General features: G+C 49.2%; 1 protein-coding gene across 3 annotated transcripts in view; it reads left to right on the top strand.

Moving 5' to 3' along the window:
- The window catches only part of CACNA1H (calcium voltage-gated channel subunit alpha1 H), a 389,727-nt gene that overhangs the window by 325,964 nt on the left and 51,689 nt on the right, over positions 1–12,074 (top strand). For all 3 annotated transcript variants that reach the window (XM_081889028.1, XM_081889027.1, XM_081889026.1), the window contains exons 17-21: positions 975–1,412; positions 2,482–2,582; positions 3,127–3,250; positions 4,210–4,278; positions 5,766–5,950. In XM_081889028.1, the coding sequence (XP_081745154.1) occupies positions 975–1,412; positions 2,482–2,582; positions 3,127–3,250; positions 4,210–4,278; positions 5,766–5,950 (917 nt within the window). The remainder of the gene's footprint in view (positions 1–974; positions 1,413–2,481; positions 2,583–3,126; positions 3,251–4,209; positions 4,279–5,765; positions 5,951–12,074) is intronic.

Here is a 12,074-nt window from a genome sequence, read left to right as displayed (position 1 = left end):
AAAGACATGTTTAAAAGGCTATAGGATATCAGTCAGCCAAAGACCTGGTTGAAGAGGCACGTTTTCTCCTGGTGCCTAAAGATGTATCGTAAAGGCGCCAGGTGAGACTTCCTGGGGAAAGCATTCCACTACAGGGAGCCACCACAGAGAAGGCCCGTTCTTGCGTTGCCATCCTCTGGACCTCACATGGAGGAGGCACACGAAGGAGGGCATCAGAGGACGGTTGCAGGGTCTGTCGGTTCATATGGGGAAAGGCGGTCCTTGAAGTATTGTGGTCGGTCCCGAGCCATTTAAGGCTTTGTAGGTCAAAACCAGCACTTTGAATTGGGCCCAGAAGCTAATTGGCAGCCAGTGCGGTAGGATCAGGATCGGTGCGATATGCTCTTGCCCTTGTAGAACTCAGCAGGTGGGGAGGTTGTGAATAGGGAAGTTGGGAGGGGGGATGGAAAAGCAGAAAAAATGCATCACCACATCATTAAATGCATCCCAGGCTCTGCTCAGCGCTCCCTTTCATGAGCCGCGAGGAGCATGTGTGCGGCGCTTGCAGGCTTTTCCTCAAGGAGGGAGAAGCCCCCAAGAGCCGCACACACGCTCTGCGAGGTTCTTTAAAGAGAGTGCGGCTCTTGGGGGCTTTTCTGGGAGGTGGGGGAAGGGACTGAGGGGCTGCCCTCTGTCCCTTCCCCCACCTCCCGCAAAAAGCCAGAAGCTAGAGCAGCAATAGGGAGTGCTGCTCAGCCATCCCTCTCACTGTTCTGGCTTCTGGGATAGCTGCACAGCCTGCCTTCGCTCCATAAGACGCACACACATTTCCCCTTACTTTTTAGGAGGGAAAGAGTGCATCTTATAAAGTGAAAAATACGGTAATCCCTGTACATGCTACTAGGGGCTGATGGGTGCTGGAGTCCACCTGGAGGATGCCAGGCTCCCCGGCCCTTTCTCCTGGCAGCTCTGACCTGCTCCCCGCCCTCTCTCAGTCCAGCCTCCGCAGCTCGCCCTGCGCCAACTGGGGCACCAGCAGCAACTGGGGCAGCCGCCGGTCCAGCTGGAACAGCCTCGGGCGGGCTCCCAGCCTGAAGAAGAAGAGTCAGTGCGGGGAGCGCGAGTCCCTGCTCTCGGGAGAAGGAAAAGGCAGCACCGACGATGAGGCAGAGGATGCCAAGCTCAGCGCCGTCAGCCGGCCCCCCTTGCACCGCCGGGCGGAGTCTCTGGACTGCAGAGGTGCCCTGGAGATGCCCGAACTCCTCCATGTCCCCGGGGTGCGCCACCACCCCTTGAACATCAGCCCTGTGGCGATGCTGCCCGCCGAGTACCAAGACTGCAATGGCAAGATGCTCCATGTGCCCAGCGAGTTCTACCTGCACGTAGATGGGCACAAGGACGACACGCTCGACTACGATGACGACATGGAGGACGTAAGTCAGAACCGGCGAACGGAAGGCGGGACCTCCTTCCTTGCCAGTCGCCCTTAATGTACACGGGGGAGGGTCTATTTTATTATTTACTTACAACCTGGGGTCCCCAAAGGTTGTTGGACTACAGATCCTACCATCCTTGACCACTGGTCCTGCCAGCGAGAGATGATGGGAGTTGTAGTCCAACAACATCTGGGGACCCCAGGTTGAGAATGGCTGGTTTATTTCATTCATACCCCAGTGGTGCGGAAATAAAACTGCTACCACATTTGCAAGGCTAATCAGGATCTGGCCTTGCCAACTCCACTCCATGTCTAAACCACTGAGCCTCTTGGGCTTGCCGATCAGAAGGTCGGCGGTTCGAATCTCTGCGATGGGGTGATTTCCTGTTGCTCTGCCCCAGCTTCTGTCAACCTAGCAGTTCGAAAGCACACCAGTGTGAGTAGATAAATGGGTACCATTGCAGCGGGAAGGTAAATGACATTTCTGTGTGCTCTGGCTCTCGTCATGGTGTCCCGTTGCACCAGAAGCAGTTTATTCATGCTGGCCACATGACCCAGAAAGTTGTCTGTGGACAAACACTGGCTCCCTCAGCCTGAAAGCAAGATGAGAACCGCAACCCCATAGTCACCTTTAACTGGACCTAATTGTCCAGGGATCCTTTACCTTTACCTCCATGAAGTACTGTCACAGCCCACTTGGTATGAAGAGTTGGACCACCCTGATATATTCTTTATACAGTAGATCGATAGACTTCATTGATCCACAGCCTGGTCTGCATAGATTCAGGACCCACACCAAAACAGCCATGTAGGGTCCAGGCAGGAGGGATGGAGATGGGCCATTCGACTGGATCAGATCAATGATGGGGTCCTTTTGAGGCCTTGGGGCCTTCAGCCAATGCCCAGCTCAGCTGACAGCTGGCGCCCTTCACTCAAGAAAGTGGGCGTTAAATGTGAAAGATTGGGAAATGCCTTATTTTCTCATTTCATTTATATTCTGCCTTTCCTCCAAAGAGCTCCAGGCTGCTTAAAGGAATGATATAATAAAAGTCTTGTTTTCCATCCAGAGTTACTGCTATAGGATTCGTAAGGCCCTGGAGCCCTACAAGCCAGAGTGGTGCAAGACTCATGAGGACTGGTCACTCTATTTGTTCTCACCTCAGAATCGGTAAGAGCGCCTCAGCAGGGATGGGAAAATCTCCTTCGCCTCCCCCTGCTACAAATCCAGATATAACTTATTTACAGTCCACCGACCATAATCTGACACTATCCCCATTAAGTTCATTGAAATTGGCGGACCTAAGTTAGTCATCTTCATTAATTTCATTGAGCCTGCTCTAACTACCAATGGCTAACCCATATAAAAGGTACATAATATGAAACTACATCAGTTCATTAAAAGGCAAATGTCTTCTAAAAGTCTGGTAGTTGTTGTTCTCTTTGACATCTGGTGGGAGAGTGTTCCACAGGGCGGGTGCCACTACCGAGAAGGCCCTCTGTCTGGTTCCCTGTAACCTCACTTCTTGCAGTGAGGGAACTGCCATAAAGCCCTCAGTGCTGGACCTCAGTGTCCGGGTAGAACGATGGGGGTGGAGATGCTCCTTCAGGTATACTGGACCGAGGCCGTTTAGGGCTTTAAAGGTCAGCACCAACACTTTGAATTGTGCTCAGAAACAACAAGAGTGGTAAGCAGTTGTGCTCTCGTCTTCAAGGCTTCGGGCCAACTGCCAGAAGGTCATCGCGCACAAGATGTTTGACCACATCGTTCTCGTCTTCATCTTCCTCAACTGCATCACCATCGCGTTGGAGAGGCCGGATATCGACCCCAACAGCACGGTGAGCACCAGAAAGTGCCCCAATCGCTGGGAGATTGGATGCTAAGAACCACTTACTTTGCAGCCTGCAAACTTTAAGCGGAAGGAGGGAGAAGGGAGAAGGGTCATGTGGTTGTCCAAGACTACAAGTCCCATCATCCCTGACCATTGGGTCTTGCTGGCTGGGAACGATGGGAGTTGGAGCCTAACAACATATGAGCACCATGATCCCTGCCCATTCCTGCATACCCTCTGACATTTATCCAATGAAAATAGGAACGTCCCATTCCATAATGATCATTTTACTATTTATACCCCACGCATCTTACTGGGTTGCCTCAGCCACTCTGGGCAGCTTCCAACATATAGAAAAACATAATAAAACATTATTTTTTAAATTAAAACAACAACAACTTCCCTATACAAGATTGCTTTCAGACAGCTCTGGAGTCAGATAACTCCATACCCTCCAACATTTCTCCAATGAAAATAGGGGCATCCTAAGGAAAAGTGGAAAGGACGCGGGTGGCTCTGTGGGTTAAACCACAGAGCCTAGGGCTTGCCGATCAGAAGGTCGGCAGTTCGAATACCCGCGACGAGGTGAGCTCCCGCTGCTCAGTCCCTGCTCCTGCCAACCTAGCACCTCAGTTTTCGAGCATCTCGGAAGCTGAACATTTTGGGACCCAAATGCCAAAAACCCGGAAGTAAATGTTTCCATTTTCAAATGCGCTTCAGAAGTCGAATGGCTTCCGCTGCGTGTTTTTCTATTTTCTCCATTGAACTTGCAGCCAGCTCTTTGCTCCTTGGTTTTTGAACGTTTTGGAAGTCGAACGGTCTTCTGGAACAGATTATGTTCGAGAACCGAGGTACCACTGTATATATATCTGCCCCGAGTGTAACCACATGGCATTGTGGATTGAGCAGTCTGCCCACTCGCTCATACCTTTTCTCCCTACCTCCATTATTATTATTTTTTTACAGGAGCGGATATTCTTGAGCGTCTCCAACTACATTTTCACTGCCATCTTTGTTGCCGAGATGATGGTCAAGGTAAAGCTGAACCAGGAGGCATGCAGAAAAGAAACCTTCAGAGCTTGGTCCTGGTCTTATTTCCACTATATGCATGTACAGTGAAAGGCAATCTACCCATTACGCAGAATGGGATGGTTGACTTGAGGTGGTAGAATTGCAGTGCGCACCACTTTAGCTTATGAAGAGAGATTTCATATTTCTGGTAAATATGCCGCCTTGTGGCAAAGAGGTAAATATCCCTCCCTGCAGGGCATAACCCAGCACAAAGGATCATAGAATTGTAGAGCTGTGAGGGACCACAATGGTCATCTAGTCCAACCCCTTGCAATGGAGGAATCTTTTGCCCAACATGGGACTCGAACTCACAACACGGAAATTAAGAGTCTCATGCTCTACCAACTGAGCTATTCCAGTCATGTGAGAGTGATGCTGATGCATGAGGGGGGAATTCAAAAATATGAGCCCACTACATTCTGAAGTGGCATAGTCCTGAAATCTATTACCTTTGTTAGTAATGGTCATTATGTTGCAATTTTTAAAAAAGAGGTTGCTTAGCAACCAAACATAATGACATGATCTTTGCTGAGGTAGCACATGGTCCGATTGGCTATGTGGACCTGAGGGAGTTTCCCCTGTGTATATTGAGCTGAATGTCTTCCTGCCCTGTACAAGGCTGAAGCTAAGAAAGAAAGAAAACCCTCTCCATCCCTTCCTCCTCCAATTATATGCTGTTTCGTTCAGTTTTCCTCTGTAAAGTGTTATCAGTTCTTAAGGAAGGAATCTAACATCTTAGTTTACCACTGGGGATTGGTGGTGGGAAGACAATGAGTGGTCAGAGAGGGAGAAGACTGCGAAGAGGAGATGTTGGAAGGTCACAGCACTCAGTGAGCGGGGGGAATCTGTGGCAGAGAGAAGTCCAGAATCAGAGGCAGAAGTAGGAGAGGAGGGAGGCCAAGAGATGAGTGTGACTGGCGAAGAGCTCCCCCTCCTGCTGCAACAATCTCCCCTCCCCGCTTGTCTCGCAGAACCAGAAGAGGCATGAAAAGGGCAGAGGTGAGGGTTAGCTTCACACAGGCGCAGTCTCTGATTGCTTGGGGGGAAACCCTGGAGACGAAGGAACTTAGATGGTGGTGGGGAGGCAGGGACTTTCAATCTCAGCAACAGATCCATGGGTCAAGACCTACCAGGGATGAGCTGCTCTGCTCATTAGACCTGACACCCCTCCAGGTCTGTGCAGAGCCTGTTCTTGCTAATGAAGAGCTTTCTCCAACGTGCACAGTGTGATTTACTACCGGCCTGCTCCTGTCACCTGGATGGGTTGCGAGGAAGAAGGTAGGCATGCAAGGTCTGGTTGAAGTTAGACTGTGGATGTTAGGGCAGTGCCCCATTTGCCCGAAAGGAGTCGGTATCAGAAAGCTTCTGACGTACCAAGATTCTGTACGATGGGAGAATCAGCCAAGCTATTGTTTCGGCTTCTTAAGCCTCACCATCCTGTCTGCCTTCAGGTCGTGGCCCTTGGCTTTTTCTCCGGGGAAAACACCTATCTCCAGAGCAGCTGGAACGTCCTGGACGGAATCCTCGTCTTCGTGTCTATCATCGACATCATCGTTTCCATGGCGTCGGCAGGCGGGGCGAAGATATTGGGGGTCCTTCGCGTACTTCGGCTGCTGCGTACCTTAAGACCTTTACGGTATTTTCCTTTCCCCTCTGCAGAAGCACCTGTTAGGGCTACCTGATTTCCCACTCATGATTGGGAGAAGGGGGAAATCAGTGTGCCAAAGGGACCATTTCGATCTCCCAGGGATAAAAGATTAGACACTTTCACTCCCAACAACGCGAGCAAATTTAAGAAAATGAGAAGAGTTGTCCTGGATGGTCCAGAAGCCCATCTAAATGAACATCCAGGAAGCCTGCTCTCGAGACATGATGTCTAGCAACTTTTTGTGTGTGTGGTAGACTGCCTCTGAACATGGAGGCTTGAGGATGGAGTGTGCAAAGAGTGCCTTTCAATAAGAAGAAAATGGGGAGACCAATCTTGGGACATGTACATTACACCTAGTGTGGTTTGGGGGGGGGGTTTCTAAGCCATGTTTCCAATCTTTGAAAAAAAGACAGTCACAGAACCAAGAAATTACACACACACACAAACAAAAATTACCATGAAAATCCCTGAAACGAGAAGTAATCGTCTATAGAATAACAATAATCTAATCAAAAAATAAACTAGAATTAAACAAAGACTTTACGAGATGCCGGCTACGAAACCCGTTTCACTGAACTAATCAGTTTCCTCAGAAGGAAATAAAGAAATTATAAGATTTTAAGTGATATCACACAAGTTCAAGAGCAGGGCTGAAAATGCTTCCTCGGGTTTGCAAAAAAGGTATGAAAACCTCAATGACAAGTTTTAAACATAGCCCTATTTAAGAGAATCCAGCAGTAGTGATAAGAAATTGTGGTTTTAAAGTTTCAAACAAAGTCAAAAAAACAGGGCAGAAACTCAAAAAAGTTTTAAAGTTTTCACGGTAATATATACGTGTGTGTGTGTGTGTGTGTGTGTTTCCAATCTTTAGCCACAAGGGGAGCCAACATGGCGCTCTTAGACCAGGGGTCAGCAACATACAGCCCATGGGCCGGATCCAGCCCACAAAGACCGTTTTAGCGTCCCACGAGCCATCCCCAAACTGAGCCACCTGCTTGACGAGTCCCCCTTGCGCTGCACTAAACCGGCGCGGCACAGGGACTCACCGAGCGGTGCTGGAAATCGCATCTGTACACCTGCAGATACTGAAAATCGCTTCTGCGCAGGTGCAATTTTCAGCGTCTGGGCATGTGCAGAACCGATTTCCGGTGCCACGGACATGCGCAGACACAATTTCCAGCGTCATGCTGCGCTGGTCCAGCCCATGGACGATCTCTGCAGGAGTGATCTGGCCCATGGCCAATAAGACTTGCTGACCCCTGTCTTAGACTGTGGCTCCAGGCCGGGCTTGCCAGCATGGCCAGAGGTCAGGGACGATGGGAGTTTGTGTCCAACAGCACCAGATAGGCTACTCCTCTTTTGGACAACCAGAAGCCCATCAAGCCATTGTTTGGGTCCAGACCTGATGGTCAGAGCATCCGCTTTCCATCCAGGTGGTCCCAGGTTCAGCATCTCTAGGTTCGGGCTGGGCATCTGCCCTGCCTGAAACTCTGGGGAGCAGACAAACCGGACTCAGTGGACCCCAATGTCTGACTTCCTTTAAGGCATCTTCCTGCATCTTTGAGGAAGAGCAGTAGCTCCACGGTGTGTAAGATCTGCTTTCTCAGTCCTGGGCTCCATCCCAGACTCCTGGTAGGGCAGGGGATTGCCCTCTGCCTGAAACCCTGGACAGCTGCTGCCAGTCAGTGTAGACAATACCAGCTCAGTAAAAGGAACGTTCCCAAAAGCCAGGTTGGCACATTCTGGGCCATCCATCATTTCCAAACTGTCTTGAGCAGAGCATCTGCACAGCTGTCCAGGAAAAGCACCGTTTATTTCACTAGGCTCGTCACGCAGGTTGATTTATGCTTAGGGTTCAACTGGCAGCTTTCCTCTGTGCTTTTGGGGAGGAAAGAGCAGCCAGGCTGGCCTCAGCTCTGGAGCTCCTTTTGTGAAGAAGAAGCTTGCTTGCTTCCTTGTTTATCTTCTAAAGCAGAAAAGGTTCTCCAAAGGGCAACCACCGCGATTGAGGGAATATAGAAACTCCCCTGTTAGTAAAAACTGCAGCGTTTGGGACTTTCTAGCTTAGAGAAAAAGCGAGTCGAGGTAGAAATTTATCAATTTATGGATGGCATAGAGAAAGTGGATGTTGTTGTTTAGTTGGTTAGTCGTGTCCTACTCTTTGTGACCCCATGGACCAGAGCACGCCAGGCACTCTTGTCTTCCACTGCCTCCCGCAGTTTGGTCAAACTCATGTTGGTGGCTTCGAGAACACTGTCCAACCATCTCATCCTCTATTGTCTCCTTCTCCTTGCGCCCTCCATCTTTCCCAACATCAGGGTCTTTTCCAGGGAGTCTTCTCTTCTTCTTCTTCTTCTTCTTCTTCTTCTTCTTCTTCTTCTTCTTCTTCTTCTTCTTCTTCTTGGCAGTCCTGAGGTATTGCAGTCCTGAGCCATTTAAGGCTTTATAGGTCAAAAACAACACTTTGAATTGGGTCCGGAAACTAATCGGTAGCCAGTGCAGTCGGACCAGGATCGATGTAAAATTCTCAAACTGTCTTGCTTCGGTGAGCAACCTGGCCGCTGAATTCTACACCCGCTGAAGTTTCTGAACCATCTTCACAGGCAGCCCTACATATAACCCATTGCAGTAATCTAACCTTGAGGTTAGATTCTCAAGGAAGGAGCGCAGCCAGCACGCTAGATTTAACCGTGCAAATGCAATCCTGCCCACCCCAGAGACCTGAGCAAATGCTCTTCTTTGCGGCTCGATGCATGCATGTTCCTGCAGAGAAACCAGAATCGGGTTGCACACCACCACTACCCGTACAATTAACCTTCCCGTGCAAGCAGAAAGGTTGGACATGTTTGGAGCACTGAGCAATATCAGCCTCAGATGATAAACGCCTTCTCCTTGCTTGCGTTTTTCTCAGAGACGCGCATATCGGGCCGGCGGCCCCGTCATCTAAATGACATGTCAAATTGCAGAACCTCACAGTTGTTCCGGGAGGGGCGGACATGACCCCAGCAGGTGGCGTGTCAGCCATGCAGCAGTGGGGGCGAAGGGGGGGGGGGACGGAGGTAACAGGTGAGGAGTCACATTGGCTCTGAGCAGGATTTGCATTTGAACCACAGCGGGGAACGCTTCGGGAACTCTGAGCTGACGCTTCCCGCTCGATCCCACTGAGCAGCAATTTCGCATCTTGGCAAGAACTGCACTCAGATGACACTTCCAGTGTCTGAAGTGGAGCAAAAGGAAATGTGTGTTTCGGTTAACTATTGAGCCATAAGCCTGGGGACGGAGGAAGATCACTCGCTTGGGGAAATCTTGTCGGCTCTCTGCTTGGGTCTGTAGTTCCACATCAATAATAATAATGTTGTTGTTGTTGAGTCATTTAGTCGTGTCCGACTCTTCGTGACCCCCTGGACCAGAGCACGCCAGGCACTCCTGTCTTCCACTGCCTCCCGCAGTTTGGTCAAACTCATGCTGGTAGCTTCGAGAACACTGTCCAACTATCTCGTCCTCTGTCATCCCCTTCTCCTTGTGCCCTCCATCTTTCCCAACATCAGGGTCTTTTCCCAGGGTCTTCTCTTCTCATGAGGTGGCCAACGTCTTGGAGCCTCAGCTTCAGGATCTGTCCTTCCAGTGAGCACTCAGGGCTGATTTCCTTCAGAATGGATAGGTTTGATCTTCTTACAGTCCATGGGACTCTCAAGAGTCTCCTCCAACACCATAATTCAAAAGCATCAGTTGTTCGGCGATCAGCCTTCTTTATGGTCCAGCCCCTCACTTCCATACATCACTACTGGGATAATAATAATAATAATAATAATAATAATAATAATAATAATAATAATTTATTTATACCCCACCCATCTGGCTGGGTTTCCCCAGCCACTCTGGGCGGCTTCAGCTGAATATTAAAATACAATAACGTATTAAACATTAAAAGCTTCGCTAAACAGGGCTGACTTCAGATGTCTTCTAAAAGTCTGATAGTTGTTTTTCTCTTTGACATCTGGTGGGAGGGCGTTCCACAGGGCAGGGGCCACTACTGAGCAGGCCCTCTGCCTGGTTCCCTGTAACTTAGCTTCTCACAGTGAGGGAACCGCCAGAAGGACCTCAGTATCCGGGCTGAACCATGTGGGTGGAGACACTCCTTCAGGTCTACTGGACTGAGGCTGCTTAGGGTTTAAAGGTCAGCACCAACACATCAAGACAGGACTGTTCTTTTCCTTATCCTGGTGACACTGTACTTTTAAAGCAGTGCCATGCTATGGTTATGGCTTCTGCTAAAGAATCGTTTCATTTACTGAATTTATATACTGCCCTATACCAGAAGGACTCAGGGCGGTTCACAAAAAAGATCACAGTGTATAAAATCAAAATAAAAGCAATAATCCAGTAACAACACCCCACCCCTGCCAAGGCAAGAGCCACATTTTAAATGGGTATAGGACAGGCTTCCTCAGCTTCAGCCCTCCAGATGTTTTTGGCCTACAACTCCCATGATCCCTAGCTAGCAGGACCAGTGGTCAGGGATGATGGGAATTGTAGTCTCAAAGCATCTGGAGGGCAGAGGTTGAGGAAGCCTGGTATAGGATGCCAAACAGATGAACCAAAGGCCTGGTTTAAAAAGAAGGTTTTTGCCTGGTGCCTAAAGGTGTATAATGAAGGCGCCAGGCAAACTTCCTTGGGGAGAGCATTCCACAAATGGGGAGCCACTGCAGAGAAGGCCCCATTCTTGTGTTGCCACCCTCTGGACCTCTCGAGGAGGAGGCACACAAAGGAGGGCCCAGAAGATGATCTCAGGGTCTGGGTAGGTTCATATAGAAAGAGGCGGTCCTTGAGGTATTGCGGTCCTGAATCCTGGACCCCCCTCCCCCTTACAGAATTACAGTTACCTGGGGAAAAGGATTGGTTGCTAAAGCACTCTGGGAATTGTAGCTCAGGGAGCAGGATACTGGCATCTCCTAACAGCTCCCAGCACCTTTAAGAAAACTATGCTTCCATGATATTTTGGGAGAAGCCATGACTGTTTTAAGTGGTATTGTAGTGCTTTAAATGCAGATTTAAGGTGAAGGTCGTGTCTTTGAAAAGGAATGGAAAATTGCCTTCAATTCCCCTGGTTTATTGAGGGAAGGCATAAAGGTCTTAATTTCAGGTGGTGCATGTTTGGGGAGAGAAGGAACCTTTTTCATATTCCAAAAGATCAGATTCAAAAAGGCTAGCCAAGCCAAACTTTGCAACAGCAGGGGAAAAAGATAGTCAGGTGGTGAGATTGGCATCTGTCTGTCTTGGGTTCGGCTGGGTGACATCAATCTGAATTCTTCTCAGGAAACTGAACCATAGTATTTAAGTAAAAGAGGGGCAGGGAGAACCCAACAAACAAACAAAAAACACCAAATGCTACAAATCATAAAATAGTTTTTCTTCCTATATACATAAAATGTAAGGTTGTCGTCACGCAGCTCCCCTTAGAAGATTTGTAGTGCCTCATCACAATCCTGGATTTCCATGAAGTCACAACAGGGGAAGGAAGCAAAAGAGAAGGCAGGTTTTCAAATGGTGGTTCTGAACAGGCACCCCCAAACTTGGCCCTCCAGATGTTTTGGGACTACAACTCCCATCATCCCTAGCTAACAGGACCGGTGTTCAGGGATGATGGGAACTGTAGTCCCAAAACATCTGGAGGGCCGAGTTTGAGGGGGTGCCTGGTTTTGAACAACAGCAGAGGTTTGAATAAAGCATGGGTGGAGGGACATAGACAGGGCTGGCAAGCAACGCAAACAAGGAGCAGCAGACCCTAGTAATAAAATACGAGCGTCTGAAAAACCTACTGGATGAGGCCAGCGGCCTATTTAGTCCAGCAACTTGTTCTCACAGTGGCCAGCTAGATGCCCCAAAGGGAAACTTGTGAGCAGGATCCGAGCACAAGAGCAATTCTCGCCTCCTGCAGTTTTCAGCAACTGGTCTTCAGAAGCATCAATGCCCCTGAACATAACCATCATGACTAGTAGCCATTAATTCTCCCATTAATTTGTCTAACCCACTTTTAAAGCTGTCTAGGTTGGTGGCTGCCCCGCCTCTTGTGGCAGTGAGTTCCACAGTCTAACTGCATGCTGCAATGAAG

The sequence above is a fragment of the Podarcis melisellensis genome (assembly GCF_964234715.1).
Source record: "Podarcis melisellensis genome assembly, chromosome: 14".
Taxonomy (NCBI): domain Eukaryota; kingdom Metazoa; phylum Chordata; class Lepidosauria; order Squamata; family Lacertidae; genus Podarcis; species Podarcis melisellensis.
This window is presented reverse-complemented; position numbering and strand designations above follow the sequence as displayed.